The sequence below is a fragment of the Archocentrus centrarchus genome, chromosome 5 (assembly GCF_007364275.1).
Source record: "Archocentrus centrarchus isolate MPI-CPG fArcCen1 chromosome 5, fArcCen1, whole genome shotgun sequence".
In the NCBI taxonomy this organism is placed as follows: domain Eukaryota; kingdom Metazoa; phylum Chordata; class Actinopteri; order Cichliformes; family Cichlidae; genus Archocentrus; species Archocentrus centrarchus.
The window spans coordinates 1539432-1556685 of NC_044350.1; the positions used below are offsets into that span (position 1 = coordinate 1539432).

Sequence of the window (17254 nt, forward strand, 5' to 3'; positions counted from 1 at the left end):
AAAAACTGCAGCCAAATAATTTTTATACCGTTACTGTCACTAAAGTCAAAATCTCTTTGTTTCCTTTAAGCATCAGTATCATGAGAAATATGAAATATCGTATTTCACTAGCAAGTTTCATAGAAAGACACATTTGATCTGTTTTTTGATAGGAGTAAAGGAGGTCACCTTTTAGTTGCTATGACTTATAGCAACTAAAAGGTGACCTCCTTTACTGCATTTTGATTTCAGGCTCATCTTCTAGCCATGATTCCATCTGGGTCAAAATTTTCTAATGTAATTTTTGTCCAACAAATGGTACAAAGTTGTGATTGCAAGTTTAATTTCCATTGATGTTATAAGAATAAGGTAAATAAGCTCTAAACTAGTTCCAAGGCCTTTGAGCTGCTGTGTAAAATGCAAAAAAACTAACTGAATGCAGTGATCTGCAAATCTCATAAACCTATATTTTATTCACAACAGATTATAGAAAACATTTCAAATGTTTAAACAGTGAAAATGTACCATTTAAAAAATATTAACTCGTTTGATAGCAGCAACATGTCTCAAAAGAGTTTGGACTGTGTAGCATCCCCTCCTTGTTTAACAACAGTTTGTAAATGTCTGTTGACTGAGGAGACAGGGCTCTACACTACAAAGTGAGTTCAGCATACTCAGGGGATCTTTTTGTAATCTGGATGCACTTACTCTAACACTGACGACTGGGATAAATGGTCACGCAAGTTAATCCAGGGTTTCTCATCTGCATTCACAGGAAAGGGGTGATCTTGGCAGCATCTAACAAATCTAAAAGGGCTGTTTCACAGATCATATGACTTTTCTTCCACAGAAGGTGATCTGTATGGTCTCTGAGTGCCATCTGCTCCAGAGATGTTATTGAATGGTAATTAAAAATCTATAAAGAACGTAAAAAAATATGAGAAAGGATGTAACACTGTTGCACAAAGGACAAGAGATGAAGGCTGCAGCAAATCGTTAACCTGGTAATTTAGTGCATTGATCTTAAAAAATGAATGAAAAATGTGCAAAATGCCCAGACAGGATCCTTTTCCACAACAAGAAAGGAGACAGAGTAGCTGAGCTGAGGTGTTGTGTTGTGTTTTGAATGCAGGATGACCTTTTCCTCCTGTTATAAATAAACGTGCTGTGCTTTATTTGGTTAATTGCAGCCTCTGAGAATTATTAGAGATCGTAATGAGCTGGCAGTTAAGATATAGGAGCCAGAATGTTTCTCAAAAACCTTGGCAGTTTTATAAACTGTTGCTTGAAGACACTGTTGACCGCTTAGGATTCTCCCTATAAGGTTTCTTTTTAAGTCAGCTCAGTGAGTATTGATGGAAGATATAGAAGTTTGTGCAGCAAACATGTAACAGTGGTGCATCTTTCAGTTTACTTTGCTGTCTCATATTTCCCACTCAGTCTTTGATATTTGTCTTATACTTGGATTCATTTTGCATCTTTTTGTGGAATTATTATTCAGGGCAGACAAATTGAACAGTAAAAGATTTGTTCTGTTCCACTTCATTTACTTGTTAGAAAAAGGGAATATCATTTGGTTCCTTTTCTCCAAACCGTTTAATGTAGTTTTGATGAGCAGGTTTTAAAGCCTGGACAGTTTGTTTTTGAGGAGCTGTGAGATCAAAGACTGTTAGACTGCATAGCTGACCTCAAATCCCCAACATACCTGGAGGATCAGATTAACACTGCATCAGCGAGCCGGTTCAGAGTTTCCAAAAAAAAAAAAAGAAGCTTGGGTTGGTGTTTGAAATGTAAATGAAAACAGAGTTCAGTCATTTTCAAACCATTGAAATCCTGTATTTTATTAGAAACAGTACAGAGACAACATATCAAATGTTGAAACTGAATTTTATTCCAGTAACTTTATTTACCTTTTACAGTCTTCCTCCTTTTTTTTTAGATGGGTTGTTTCACAAACACGCACAGCGCGATGTTTAAGCCTAAACTGCATATGTGCACATGAGGATTTTATCCATTAAGATGAGTGCCCTCTTTGTTCCAGAAGAGTTCCCCTCACACTGAAATATGTGGCTAATGACATTGGCTAGAATGAATCTAATGTTCGGGCTCCTGTAAATAACATCAAACTGCAGATGTGGAGCAGTCGGCCGGGCTGTCCTCTCGTATTAACCCACATTGCAGCAGCTGTAGACTTTAGCAGCCAGCACAGTGACAGACTGCAGAGGCCTCCTTCCAGTGTCTGCTTGTTTATTGATTCCAACTATTTGAATTAGTTAATGCAGTCTGTCAGACCTCAGTTTATCACCAGCCTGTGGGTGTAGATACATTTAATATGGAAACACAACAGTTTGGATTTATACAATTGCTAAACTAGATTAGGGTTCGTCCGTGAAATTAGTTCTTCTATCGAATCAAAGGGGAACTATAAAAGGAGTCTGTGTGACTCAGTGTTGACTGGGGATAAATTAAAGTTTTTAAAAAATCTGCTAATGTAAATGTAGAAGGAAGTGAGCTTGTTAGGCCTCTGCAGCACGCTAATGGCATTTTAAGAAAAATATTTCATTAATAAAGGAAGTGGATATATGTTTTTGCTTGATTGCAAGTAAACTGCAGACCTTTAAATATCAGACCATGCAAAGACTATTTTTACTAAGCAATCTCAAATTAAGGCTCACTGTTTAAATTGACCCAGAGCTTCCAGCTTCATGAACAGTTAAATTAAATTCCTATTAAATCCTTTGTGGTTCCATCTTTTGATATTTTTATGGTGCAATGAAAATTGGAAAAAGGAAAAATAATTAAGCTTTCTATTTTTACGTTTTCATTATAACTGGAATTTAATTTATTAAAGCTGAGCATGTGAAGAGAGCCATATTCACAATATCAACACCCTGTTGATTCACTACATAATCCTAACATTCATATTTATGTGTGTGTTTTCTCAGGTGTTCTTGGGGCCAAATGGTGAGGTTGAGGAGTACTCTGTGATCTGCATACAGCAGAATGCAGCCATCAGTTCAGATCTTATCCTGGATCTGAAACAGGAGCATCTCTTCATCATGACCCATAACATGGTATAGATGCTCACAAATGCAGCATACAGTGACCGCACTCTGATAACCCCCATTTCTCTCTAGATGCCCCCTTTTTATTTATTGTGGGAATAAAGGTAAAGAGAAACCATTTTAACCCTTGTTTTTACCCCAGTTTCACTTCTTTTGCTAAGGCGGTATGTAGTTGGGATTATTCTAATGTCCACTGGGGAAATGTGGGCCGCCTATTCTTTTTTTAATCAAGAGCTTTTAGGAGCTTAGTGTGGATGGTTTGCATGACTGAACATGATTGTGTTGTCCTGGTTCCAGTTGCAGAAGAGGCCAGTGGCTGAATGCCAGCAACATCCAGACTGCCACTCCTGTCTGCTGGCCCATGACCCTTACTGTGGCTGGTGTGTCCTGCAGGGAAGGTGAGCTCAACACCAGCAATTAGAGTGAGGTCCAACTTTTTGGGCAGTGATGCAGTTTTCACAGTTTTGTCTCTGTACTCCTCCACAATAGATAGAAAATAGAACCATCGAGATTCACTTGGAGTAAAGGCTGCTTTATTTTTTAAGGTCTTATAGTTTCATAGTTTGGTCTTTTTTTTTAGTAGCACTGTACTGTAGCAATGGTAGAAAAGAGCAGAGATCCAACAGTGGCCACATAACGCTAGCTACCATTAGCTCAATTCTCTTTTGAAAAGTCATTCAGTTAATTGATGCACGAGGCTGTCTGCAGTCTGCAAATCACATTGCCTCTGCTGCTAGTTATGTCCATTTTTTAATAAACCAGTTCTGTTGCAGAAGAAGCCTAAAGAAGGAACCTTAAATTCATACAGAGCAGTGTCTGTCTATCACTGGCTTATATTTACTTTAAAAAATGACACAGTCCCACATTACTTTATAATGAATTAGACTTTTTTTTAAAGATGTATTTTTGGGGGTGCCGGACTGGAACCTGGCCCGCTGCATTTCAGCGTGAATGACATTTATTACAGTGTTTGAAGAAGTTTTATAATGTGAGCTGTGCTGTGAGCAATATTCCCAGCTTGTTCTGTCGTTTTAAGAAGGCAAATCCTAAGTGAGCTGCACGTGCAGCTGGAGCATGTTTTGGATACACACTGGTTTCTTTCAAAGGATTTTACTTAAAATAAAGTTCAAGCCAAGCATGTGGGAAAATGGTAGCAAATAAGAAACTTGCTGGCAAGCTTGTTAGTTTTTGAAGTGTTTTGCCAAGTCGTGTTAAAACCTGACACCGTTTGCTCCGGTGGGATTGCGTTTGAATTTGATTAAAGTACCTCTCTGTTCCATCTGCGTCTCCTTCCCCGCCTTCTCCTTTCCTTTGCCTTACCACCTGGCCCACATGTTTTTCTCTCATTTTTGCTGCTTTCCTTTTCTTCTTTTTTCTCTTTTCTTAGCTAGCACTAGAATAGGGCTCTTCAGCTCCAGGCCTCGAGAGCCCGTGTCCTGCAGGTTTTAGATGTGTCTCTGCTTCAACATGCCTGAGTAAAATATTAGCAGGACTCTGGAGAACTTGACTGCATACTGAGGAGGTAATTCAGCCATTTGATTCAGGTGTGTTGGATCAGGGACACATCTAAAACCTCTAAAACCATCTAAAACCTCGAGGCCTGCCAGAATTCTCCCCTGAGAGCCCGAGGGAGGTCATTTTGACCCCCCCTCCTGCAACAACAGCAGTAATGGCAAAGCGAAGTTGTTCATTTTAATCTAGTTTTTCTAATTATATGCAAGACTTGACGAGATATAAGTATTTAAGATTAAGTATTAAGGTTAGGATTTTATAAATGATTTAGATTATTTCATTGCATGTCATAAGATTAAAATGTATATTAGAATTCACTAATAAACAACAACAAAAAAACAACAGCTGAATAGTTGACAGACCCAAATAATCAAATTAATGTACAAGAAGAATATTATGGAAAAGTTCAATAATTTTGGATAACGTATGGCATTAGCTATGCTGAAAGAAACGAGGTAGCTCACTGTGAAACAAATCGAAGAACTCATTGCCTACATTTTAAATCTGACCTCACATTTGGATACAGCAAAGTAAGAAACACATTTAATACATTATTTATTGTAAACGTACGTCGGTGATCGGTTGTTGGACCGTTTACAGCTGCCTCCACTCCTCCTCTGCCTCTCCAGCTCTTCACCACCTCAGGTCTGAAAACTGTTCTGCTCTGAATTTCAATCTTTCTTTGCTTTCATGCTTTTATTTGCTTTGTTGCTGTTCCACACTCTGGACTGAGCTCAGCTCAGCTATGGTTCCTCTGCTGCTCTACACAGCTAGCTTTGACCCGCTCCCTCGGTTCAACATCCCATCCATGATCTGTTCAGCCCTACAGTAATTATTAATCTTTTATCTAACTACAGTGCCCTATATATTTATCTATTAATCACATCTAGCTAGCTCTGGCTAATGTTATATTAGCCTTCATACCAAAATTTGTGTGAACAAAGTTTGTGTTTCTTTGGAGCTTGGCATGCCGCAATTGTTTTACATTAATTTCTCGGTGGCCAAAATGACATCATTGGCTGTTTTAGTGGTTATTTTTTCTTTTTATCCCACACACCTTGAAATTCACTTTATGATGAATAAACTTATTTTAGAAAAAGTCATAAAATATGAAATGATGGAGTTTTAATTTAACAGAATTACGTGATTTTTTTTAAACGCAAAGGGGTCAAAATGGCAATTTTAGTGCTAGTCGATGTGCATTGTACAATGTGTACAATGCACAGTACCAGTCAAAAGTGTATCCAAACTTTTGACTGGTACTGTATATTATCATTTTTAGTGTCATTCTTGGAGCTGGAGTGAAAAACAAATTAGGTGACAGGATAAAACCCCACCTGAATTTCATTACAAGACAACCTTCTGTCATGCTATGCCTTCTACTGTAATCAAATTTATTCCCCACTGCCATCTAATCCATTTTTGCAAATTTAAGTGTTACTAGGAAATGATGAGACAAAAGAGGGTTTTCAGGGTATACTGTTAAATGTTCAGTTTCTGTCATATGTCAGAACAAGTTCCAGAGTGTAATTAAAGTGTTTGGTGGGCTCATTTACATTTTAAGAGAGTCTAATAATAGATTAAATGCAGTGTTAAGGCTGTCATTTTCAGCATCTAAATCAGCAATTCCAAGAGTCAAGAGTGCTGTGACCCTTTTAAAATCCCATGGGGCCCACATAATCTTAAATCTTTAATCAAAATACAAGAGAAAGTATTTTCATGGTAATGTTATTCAAAAAATGTAAACCGCACAGACTGTCGGCTATAAGTTGCTAATGCTGTCCAGTCATATGAAAAGTGCCAACCCACTTGGTTCTGGGACACAAACTTCAATATAAGAGCAGTAAATTTAGTAACGAGTGATGTCACAAAATAACCACCTCCTATTACAGTTTTTAATTCACTTTTTATGTGAGCAAATACATTTATATAAATATGTAACTGTACATATTTGTGAGTAATTTCAGCCTGAATTTCTGTTGTTACTCTGGCCCACCTGCAGTATCTGCCCACACTTTTGGAACCAATCAGCCACATGAATGTTAAAATCACCCACTATAATGATTTTATCTGACCTGAGCACTAAATCAGATGACAAAGTCTGAATAGATAGAAACTCTGAGTAAGGGCCAGATGGACGATAGACAAGAACAAATAAAACAGATTTTTGAGTTTTCCAATTCCAAGAGTCAGACTTTCAGATGATTTATAATTCTCTGTTTTTTGGTTGATTAATAAGCCGGAGTGGAGGATTGCTGCCACTCCTCCTTCTCAGCCTCTGCTTTGGGAATTGTGTCAGTATGACTCAGAGGTGTAGTTCATTTATACTAAAGGTCAATGCAATAATTCACATATATGACAGCAATGGGAAGCCTTACTTACAGCTCACAAAATAGTAAATAAATAAATAGTAAATAATTAACATAATGTTATCCCTACAGGTGTGTGTTGCAGTCACAGTGTCCTCGTGGGAGCCACCCAGGCCAGTGGTTGTGGAGTTTTGATATGGAGCAGCAGTGTTTGGTGGTCCAGGACCTCAACCCATCCAATCTGAGCAGGGAGGAGAGCAGGATGGTAGGTCTACAATACATCAACATTAACTTGTGCAGTCGAGGCGCAAAACAAAACTTAAGGATTTGAGAAAAGATGACAATCTTTGTTTGTAGAGCCTGTTGACTGAAACACATCTGTTTTGTGGTTTCTGTTGAATGTAGATAATAATCTATGTTACGTTCATAGAAGCTTTTCTGAAGAAAATCTTCCATGACAGAATCTGTAGACGCCCTAACTTTGGGTACTGGATGTCCTTGGTTGTAATAATAGTCTCCTTGCATACCAAAACAGTCCAAAGCTCAGCCACTCGCCATAACTCATTCAAGAATCCTTTATCAGCTGAGCTGAGAGATTTACTGTACCTTGGGATGGGGCTACTGTGTGTGTTGGATAAGTGGGTTTATGTGTAAGGGCATCAGAGAGAGATAGTGATTGGGCCGTGTCCTGTCATGTCCTAGTGTAGCACAATATGATTTATCTGCGACAAATCAACAGAAACACAAAATACATACACATCAACTCATTGTGTTTTGCCTGTGAGAGAATGGCTCAAGTGTTTGTCTGGCTTGAAATGATTTCTGGTTTTAGAGGATATAAATGTGACTATTTTTAACTAACTATGTAACATGAACTCTATGAGCTAAATGTGCCTATAGCTGGAGGGTGTGGACCCTGACAGCTACAGTAGTGGTGGGGAGGATCATCTTTGCTTCTGGCAGCTCACATTGTACACCTGCTAATACTGACCAATCACTGAGCTAGTTTCATAACAGCCTCTTCATTTAGCATTTCTATTAAATGAGATAAAAGTGCCTAAAGAATTCATAAGCTAAAAAATGCCCATTGATCTATTGGCTAACACAAAATAACCAAATTGAGCAATGCAATTGAGAATCAGCGCTAAGGCAGTTGGTCTCGTGGCACATACTGGCACAAATTCTTAATATGGCACGTGTTTGCTATGTAACATATACATCCTATATGTTATGGTCTTATGAGACTGTAGCACAATGTAGTTGAACAGTCTTGAACAGGCATCCAGTCCTACAGGAGCAGAAACATTTGAATGAGCAACACACAGCAGGTGGAGCCAATCACAGAACAGAAAGCTTTGTCAGTGTGAGTCATGTTCCAGATGCAGGGAAGTGTAATTTAGTTTTGAAATCTAATTATTCCACATGGACATTTACAAATGAGCAGATGGGATTTATGTGTTCAGACAGCTTAATCACTTACTCTCAGCATGACCTTCACTGTGTCCTGAAACAGCACAGGTGTGGACTTAATGAAGCTGAGGTCCCTGTCCCACATTCTGTTTCTGTACATTACTGGAGACATTTGTAGATGCTGTTATCAATCAGTAGCTCATGTCAGTGTTGTATTTCCTTTCGCAGGTGTCTCTGTTTGTTCCAGGACTTCCAGTGTTAAAAAAAGGGGAGTCATACTCTTGCTTCTTCCAGAGCAGCCATAGTCCTGCTACTGTCACTGAAACCGGGGTCACCTGCCATTCTCCTGACATGAGCGGGGTACCTATGGTTCTTCCAGGACAAGGTGAGTGTCTTTTTCCCTAAACCTGATGCTGTTGGAGTTCATTTACTGATTTGCATATTTAAACTTCACAAATGGAGGATTTGCTTACACCCTGTGGCATTTGCATGACCAGACTGGGCATTCTATTATTTACAGTTCAGTCATTTTGTCAGTGAATCTAGGCTAAGCAAATCCATTTTTTCAAAGCCAGCTTACACAGCAGGAAGTAATCTGTATTTGAAAGCATACAGTTCCAGCATAAATCTGTTTCATCCAATGAGTGATTGTTTTGATATACATGCTGTGTGTTTCCTGGTTTAGTGATTGTCTAGTGCAGTGAGAGTTGCTTGTAAGTCAGTGGTAATAAGGGTATTGTAAATTAAACAAAAACAAAAACCTGAAGCCTCTGCAGAGGACACATTCAGCCTAACATTCATATTATGTGTATGAGAGAGAGGACACACACACAGGCTGGTTCCCATGCCGGCCCTGAAACTTGAAGCTTGTTGTAGTTTTCAAGGTGCAGAGCTCAAGAGGAAACAGCCAGCAAGTTACTGAGATATGGACACACAGACTGTAATTAACCCTGCAACTCCAAGTGTATCATATTTGATACATTCATTTCTTTTTTGGATCTCTACATCAGTGTGAGTTTTTTTTTTTTTCGTTTCCCCTGAAAAACCTGATGTATACGATCAGACACATGCAGTGCTACTGTAAGAAATAAATTGCACAAAAAATGCTAGATGTAGCAAAAATTATGTGAATTAAAATGATATAAACCATGAAATAATTGCAAGTAATTCCAGTAATTTTTGAAACTCCAGTTTAAAAAAATTTTTAATCTTCTGGCAATTATTTCATGGTTCAGGATTTACAGGGTTAACTTACAGAGGGTTAGTGTCAGTGCTCACTTAATAAAGAATGGAGCAAAAGGCCTGCAAGCACAACATTCATACACATTTAGAGATGAGGTTCTTACGTGACCTGTTTGGCTTTTACTTCATTATTTTATTCTTGGACTCCACTACAGTAGCTTTGCATGATTCACAGTTCAAAATATATCTTATACGGGGCCTTGGTGAAACCCCACCTTTCATTCTTCTTCTGAAACAAGCCATTTTAGCTCCTCTGCTTTTAAGCTTGCAGAGGCAGCTGTATACATACTGAATAGTGCTTTTCTCCTGATTGGCTTCCCCTCACACACAACAGATGATTTGAATGGCAGGTAGGTGGATCTTCAGTGCCTGAGATGACCATATTAGGAATATTGCCTCTGCTCAATCTTACAGACTCTGGAGTAGAGAGGAAAAAAACTTCTGAACAGAATGTTGAGCAGTCTGAAGTTTGAGATTTGAGTTCACAGGAATTACTTACAAATGTGTCCACTACTGTAACAGTGTTTATATATATATATATATATACACACTCATAAATAATGTGCATCAGACCTAAACTGATGCACATTATTTGCAACCCTAAAACCAAGTCTTACATGGGCGTTTATTTTATGGCTTTCATTTCCTGTGACATATGACTTTAGTCACTCAACTTAAGTAGTTTGGATGAGCAGTTCTGGAGAAAGCTGCAACCCACAACCTGTCTGTTCCTGTACAGCCACATTTTGAACAGACACATCTCACACACACATTCAGTGAGTGTGTATCCTTACAGTTTTCCTCCTTTTCAAAATCCAGTTAAATAAGTCTAGCTCCAAAATGTAACCTGGCTCTCACTGAACAGGTTCTGTGCATGTTTTAGGAAACAACTCGGGCATTGTTAGTCCTTTTGGTCATAATTTCTGCTGTTTGTGATGGGATAGGTGCATTGTATAACTGCTACCCAAACTGCCCATTTTAAACATCCATTACAGTTTCCAAACAGAGCAGGCTCTGCTGTGTTTGTCTCCTCTCTCCAAGTTGAATGGAGGATGGAAGATCCATATGGGTTTCATTAGGCCTCTGTGTTCTGGATCCCATGTTCCCTCAACTTATTTAGTTCATACTTTAGACTCTGTGGATCAGAGATGGTAAGCCTGACCAAATATTTTTCTTAGGCTGCTCTCTCAGTGCTGCACTCTGAGCAGAAACATGTTGTGATGTTCTCTTTCCTCAAGCGGTCTTCCTCTCTGTGTTCTCTTGTCAGATTTTGTCACAGTCACCTTGTCTCTACGATTTGGCAACGTCACGGTCGCAGCAAGGGATTTTACCTTCTACGACTGCACAGCCGTTAAGCAGCTCTCTGGCAGCCAGCCGTGAGTTATCAGTGATGATTTATCAGCTCTGCTCTCTGTCTGTCTCCTCCTGATCTGCGCTGTTCACTGCAGACCCTTTAATCAAGTCTCCCTCTCCATCATAGTCTGGGCTTTTCCGTTTAGTATCCAGGTCACTCTTTGTCCCTCCATCAATTCACCTTTCGCCCTTCATCATTATGTCTGTGTCTGTATTTCCACCCACTCACTGTCCTCTTTTTAACTCTCTTCAAACCTGTGACCCTGTATTTTAGAAACTCCTGTGTCCTTTCATGTCAGTATATCTTAACGTGTTTCATGTATCATGTATGCCCGTGAAAGCTGCAAACACTTGACTCTACATTCTGCTTGAGGCTGGGCTTTACTGTAACCACCATTCCACGCTGACTGGGTTTGTTCAGGACAGAAAACCACTGTTTGAAGACTTAAGGTCTCATGCACAAACGTTTTGCCCCCAAAACTACTTCGTTTCAGTCTGGTGAATGCGACCTGTTCATGAGAGTTCAGCTTTTGCCTACTCAACACCCAACTTGCCAAATAAGGCTTCCTGCTCTGCACCATTTCTAGGCATGGTTCATTGAAAATATTAAGCTGTTAGAAATGAGGAGTCAGAAACATCCACAGTTTAGCAGTGGTCACAGAGTATCTAGAACAATTAGATATTAATGCAACTGACATGGATGAACAGAGCACACAAAATGGAAGACATATGGAGGAAATTGTTTCACATGAAGTTAAAAAGGAAAAACTGAGATTGTGCTGCCTGAGAAATGCCCTCAACTACTGAACTGTTTTTTTAGTTTGAACATAAAAGAAAATTTGAATCATAAAAAATGTAATAAAAGGCCACAATTTTTAGCTCGGCTGTTTTTGAAGAAAAAGCCGAGCCATTAGCATAGCATCAGCGTCATCTGTTCCACAAAAACGTTAACATTGACCATAACGATGACCTAGAATGTTCAGATTCACAACATAGATGCATCTACTAATCTTGGCAACCTTGACCTCAAACTAAAGGTCAGAGGTCAAGTTCCCTGAAAATCTTGTGAATCGAATAACTTAAGAACAATCTTAGCTCGGATGTTGAAATCCACACCAGATGCATACTGTTCGAGCTAGACCATCAAACTTCAAAACTTCACATACATGTTCACTGACACACACACACACACACACTGTTACAAATCCAAAACAGCCGAGCATTGGCACCTGCTCAGTGGTGCATGTACGTGCCACTTATAAACAAATATGGCTTATTCCTGCACAAGCCTTATGGTGATTGCAGTGTAGTGAAAAATTCCCCAAAACAATTTCAGTGAGTTTGAGAGAAAATAATAACCTGTGAAATGCCTTGTCATAAATTACACGTACACACTGTATATGCTAACTCGAATCACTGTTTACCTCTCATTTTGAACAGAGGCTTGCATGTTCTGTCATTAATGTGCACATCCTGTCCTGTCTGTGTGCAGATGCCATGGTTGTGTTTTGAGCCAATGGGGGTGTAACTGGTGTGTCCACCAGCATTCATGTACCCACAAGCCTACCTGTAAGGAGGGAGTGATCATCTACAACCAACATGTAAGCTGCAGCATGATGTGACAGAGGACTGAAGTGCACAGTAGCAGGACAAAGGAACTAACTAATCTGTAAAATGCAGCAGTTTAAGAGTTATGAATTTAATTAAATCAGCATTTTAAACTGTAGCTTAGTTTGCATCCATATTCTTTGGGACGGTGCACCACAAACCAGGGTAATCCTAGTGCCGGTCCCAAGCCCAGATAAATGGGAAGGGTTATGTCAGGAAGGTCATCTGATATAAAATCTTGGATAAGTCAAACATGGTAAATGGGCTAGTTCTTACATAGAGCTTTTCTACTCTGAGCACTCAAAGCGCTTTATACAGCACGTTTGCATTCACCTAGTCACACCCACTCATACAAGCACTTCCATCTGATTCTAAGCGCTTTTATTCACACACATTCATCCTCCAACGCTTGCGTCGGAGGGCAATTTGAGGTTCAGTATCTTGCCCAAGGATACTTGGGCATGCAGCCCAGAGCAGCCAGGAATCGAGCCGCCACCCTTCCAATTGGTAGGTGACCTGCTCTACCTTCTGAGCCACAGCCACAACATGTGTTGTAGTGCTGAGGGAAACCATCAAAAAGGTGTTTGGTGTATTCTCTGGACAGAGGAAAGAGTACAAGGAGACTTGGTGGGGGAATGAGAAAGTACAGGAAAATGTTAGCTTAAAAAATGGTATAGCCAGGAAGATGAGGAAATTAGGCAGGAGTACTGTAAGGCTAGGTGTTTGGCAAAGAGAAACGTGGCAAAGGAAAAGGCTTATAGTGAGTTATTTCAGGCTGAACGCCAAGGAAGGAGAGAGAGTTTGAACTGGAAAGGATGTGCAGCAGGTCAGGGAGATTAAGGACAGAAATGGAAATGTGCTAACAAGTGAAGTGTATGTTGAGAAGATGGAAGGAGTACTTTGAGGAGCTCATGAATGAAGAAAATGAGAGAGAGGAGATTGGATCACGGACAGTTAATGAATCAGGAAGTGCACAACAAAAGGCTTTGCCGCTTGACACCGCTGCCAAGTGGCAAGGCCTTCCTCTAGAAGTACTTTGCTGTAGCATCTCCACTGCTCATTGCTATATTTAAAGCTGGTCCTCTGACCTGCACTACTGACAGATAAGTGTAATTTCAGACTTGCCAATTTCAAGTCTCTCACCAAAATACACTGCACACTTTTTGTCACACTTAACATGTGTGTATAAAACATTAGAGTAATATATCTTTTGAACTACACTGTTTATATTCAAGAAAACAGAACCTATTGCATCATACAGAAATATGTGCATAACTGTGCAAAACATAAGATGCAAACAAAACAGGGACCTGCTCTTAAACCTTTGCACTGTAGCACTTGTGGATAATCAAAACCTTGACAGGGTGCCCGAGATATTAGAGACCTTATATTGTTATACTTTATTAAAAAGGCACAGAGAATGTATGATGAATCAAATGTCAGTGTCAGCAACTTTCACTTAATCTGAAATAAAAGCACTTGGATGTCTCAGCATGAAACTCACAATTATGAAGCTGACAGGATTTTGTTTGATAAGCACAGATTGAGGGTAAGTTAAAAATATTTGCATAAATAAATAATAAATCAACTTTATTTCTAGACCACCTTCATAAACCAATGTTAAAAGATACTTCACAGAATTTACAGAAAATAGTAGTATTAAACATTTACATAATAATAAAACTAAAGTGTTTTGTTGTTCCTCATATATCTCAGTGCTGTTCTAACAACAATCACTGCTTTTCTGGAATCATGAGCCACATTAACAGCAGAGCACATGAGTTCAGTTGATTGTTATTTTTTTCCCCCCATTTTCCTTTAAGTTTTTTCTTTCTGTCTCACCCTCTGCTCGTGTCTTTCCCTCCTCCTCCTTCCCCAGTTTAAACTGCCCACCTCTTCTCCTCCTACAACCAAAACTATTAAAGTCATCACAACAGCCACTACCACAACAGCTACCCCCACAACAGCTAGTGCCATGACAACAACAACTGCAGTCCTTCTCACCATAGTTACCACTCAGGAGCCAACCACCCCTCCTCCTCCACACACTAGCCCTCTGCCAACCCACCCAGGCACTACCCTGCCCCCTCAGCCTCCCACTCTACCACCCAGCACAGCTCCAGGCCTGGAGGTCACCACCAGAAAAGAAGAGGGTGAAGCCTCCGAGATGATTGTTGTCACACACAGTAACTTGGAAGAGGGCGCACTTACACCCAGTGTCATCATGGCTGCAGCAGAGTTAATGCCCATCACTGTGGCTGATGGTCTTAGTGGAGATCCGGACACTCTCATGCCTCTAATGATCCCAGACTCCTCCCCATTGGAGGCGGTGACGGGCTTGCCCCCCAGTGAACGGCAGGCAGCCGGAGAGACAGTGACCCTAGAAGAGTCTCCCACCATGGCTAGGTCTGGCTTTCCCCTGCCCACACTGTTCCCTGTGGGTGAACCAGCTGACTCTGAGCACTTCCTGACCCAAACTCCCACACTGCTACCGCTGCAAGACTTGCACACTGAAGCAGGAAGCCCAACCGCTGACCCTAATGTACCTCTCTGGCCAGAAGAAGCAGACCACGGCACCAAGGGTGCCGTCCAGGCAGAAAATGATACAGCTACATTTTCAGCTGCCACCGTCCTCTCAGGTGATGGGGAGGTTGACCACATCCCCCAGTCCTACCCCCAGCTGCTGAATACTGATTCAGAGCTAGACTACCAGTACGATCCATCTGATGGCTTCCTCCCGGTGAGTTCAGCCGCCTCACTTCTTCTCCTCCTCCTGCTACTTCTTCTTCTTCTTCTTCTTGCAAAATATGAACGTCCTCCAAGTGCTCCCAGGTCCTGACTGGAGTCCTACTATAGGAACAAAGCTCACACGATATTCCCTAGTCTGTCCTTCTTTCCCTGATCTTCCGCTGCTCTCACACACCTGGATTCCTTTCACTGTACAGACTTAATCCAAGAAAGCCAGATGTTTGTATGAGTTACAACAGTTTTTTGTCTAAATGTCTTCATGTTTCTTTTTTCTCCTCTTTTCATTGTATTAGCTTTATGCAAAAATCTGCACCACCTTGACCACATCCCTCACCCCCCTTGATTCCCCACGTGATTCCCTACACCACCCACCCCAAGAAAATGTAATAAATCACAATGCATTGTGGGGTTGAAATTGTAAAACCTCAACTTAAAAAAAAAAAATTACCCCAAAGAGGAAATGAAATGGTTGGTTTGATCCACCTTGCTGGAAATATTGTGTATATGTGAATATAACCGTGTGTAATGTAAAATGTGTGTTGTACAACAGGGGGATGAGGGCTCCTATGTCAGCTGGGGCTCCTCAGCCTGTCCCTGTGTTGAAAAGGTCCAGGGTTCATCACTGCTCCCTGTCAGAGTGGAGAGAAAGATCACTTTACTGGCACACAACCTCCATCTCTATCAGGTACAACACACAACAACAGTAAGTTTGTTAGCTTCCTGATCAGTGACCTCTGTAACGCAGTGTTTGTGTGCTCAGGATGCAGAGCTGGACTACGAGTGTGTGTTGGTTATTGAGGGGCAGACAGTGGTGGTAGATGCCTTTGTGGAGCCCGATGACACGAATCCATCGAACTTTGACATCACGTGTCAACTACACCAGGTCTGATGTGCAGTTTTATGAAGGAGCTAGTACCTGCAAGCAGTTACTTTAAACACTGGTCTCCTGACTCACTGTGTGGAATCCAAACTTGGAGGGTATTGAAGATTGTAATTGTAAAATTCTAAGCTGATGCTGATGTTTAAAATAAGAGTTTGATTGATGGCCAGTGCAGATACCAAGGCTATTATAGCAAACAAAAATTAAGTGTGAAATAAAACAATTTAGTTAACTGAAATGGAAAACTAACTGAACAATGTTGTGCACAAACTATAAAAAAAAAAAGATTAAAGCATTTTATCACTTTAACCAGCACAACAAGCATGTGGAAATAAAGTGGGGGAAATGATTATTTGATCCCCTGCTGAGTTTGTAGGTTTGCTTACTTCCAAATAAATGAACAGCCTACTTTTCATGGTAGTTTCATTTTAATGGAGCGAGACACAAAATCAACCAAAACACAAGTTTTAAATTCATTTGCATGTTCTTTGAGTGAAATAAGTATTTGATCACTTACAGCTAATTTATTTATTTTATTTTATTTTTTTAATGTTACCTAAAAAAAAAAATGAAACCATTTTCTTTTGTCCAGTACACATACTCAGCTCCAGTGCAGGAATATAATGCCTTGGTGTATGTGAAGAGGAGGGACACCTTCCATGTAGACAGTTCTCGTGATCTCTACGGTAAGGTCAAGGGTCTTTTTGTTTTGTTTTGCTCTTAAGATACTGCTGTTAGACAAACGTTTCATTACAAACACATTGTGAGTCTGTCTGGTGCTCTTCTGTGTCTGTCGTGCCCTCAGTGACTCTGTACAACTGCTCTGTGGGTCGATCTGACTGCAGCCGTTGCCACACAGCAGACCAGAAATATGGCTGCGTGTGGTGTGGTGGTCCCCGGGCCAGCTGCTTGTTTTCAGACTCCTGCAGTGAACCTGTGCAACAGACGTGCCCTGCCCCCGTCATACACTCTGTGAGTACTCGCCTATGATCTCTTTAGCTTCAGAGTTTGAGAAATAATACAGTAGAGTGGCACTTATATGTGAACTGTACAGAAGACCATTGCATACACAAAAGAATCATAATTGAAGGCCTTATTTAAAGTTTTGGCTTTTGCTTCTTGAAAAAAGAAAAATACTAACTGTCCTA

The 17254-nt window shown here is 40.2% G+C and overlaps 1 protein-coding gene across 1 annotated transcript in view; it reads left to right on the forward strand.

The window, feature by feature from the left end:
• Positions 1-17254, forward strand: part of plxnb1b (plexin b1b) — a 116972-nt gene that overhangs the window by 77341 nt on the left and 22377 nt on the right. The window contains exons 6-16 of the mRNA XM_030728742.1: positions 2925-3053; positions 3342-3442; positions 6998-7130; positions 8504-8660; positions 10785-10893; positions 12363-12471; positions 14358-15218; positions 15777-15911; positions 15987-16109; positions 16699-16792; positions 16912-17078. Of these exons, the coding sequence (XP_030584602.1) occupies positions 2925-3053; positions 3342-3442; positions 6998-7130; positions 8504-8660; positions 10785-10893; positions 12363-12471; positions 14358-15218; positions 15777-15911; positions 15987-16109; positions 16699-16792; positions 16912-17078 (2118 nt within the window). The remainder of the gene's footprint in view (positions 1-2924; positions 3054-3341; positions 3443-6997; positions 7131-8503; positions 8661-10784; positions 10894-12362; positions 12472-14357; positions 15219-15776; positions 15912-15986; positions 16110-16698; positions 16793-16911; positions 17079-17254) is intronic.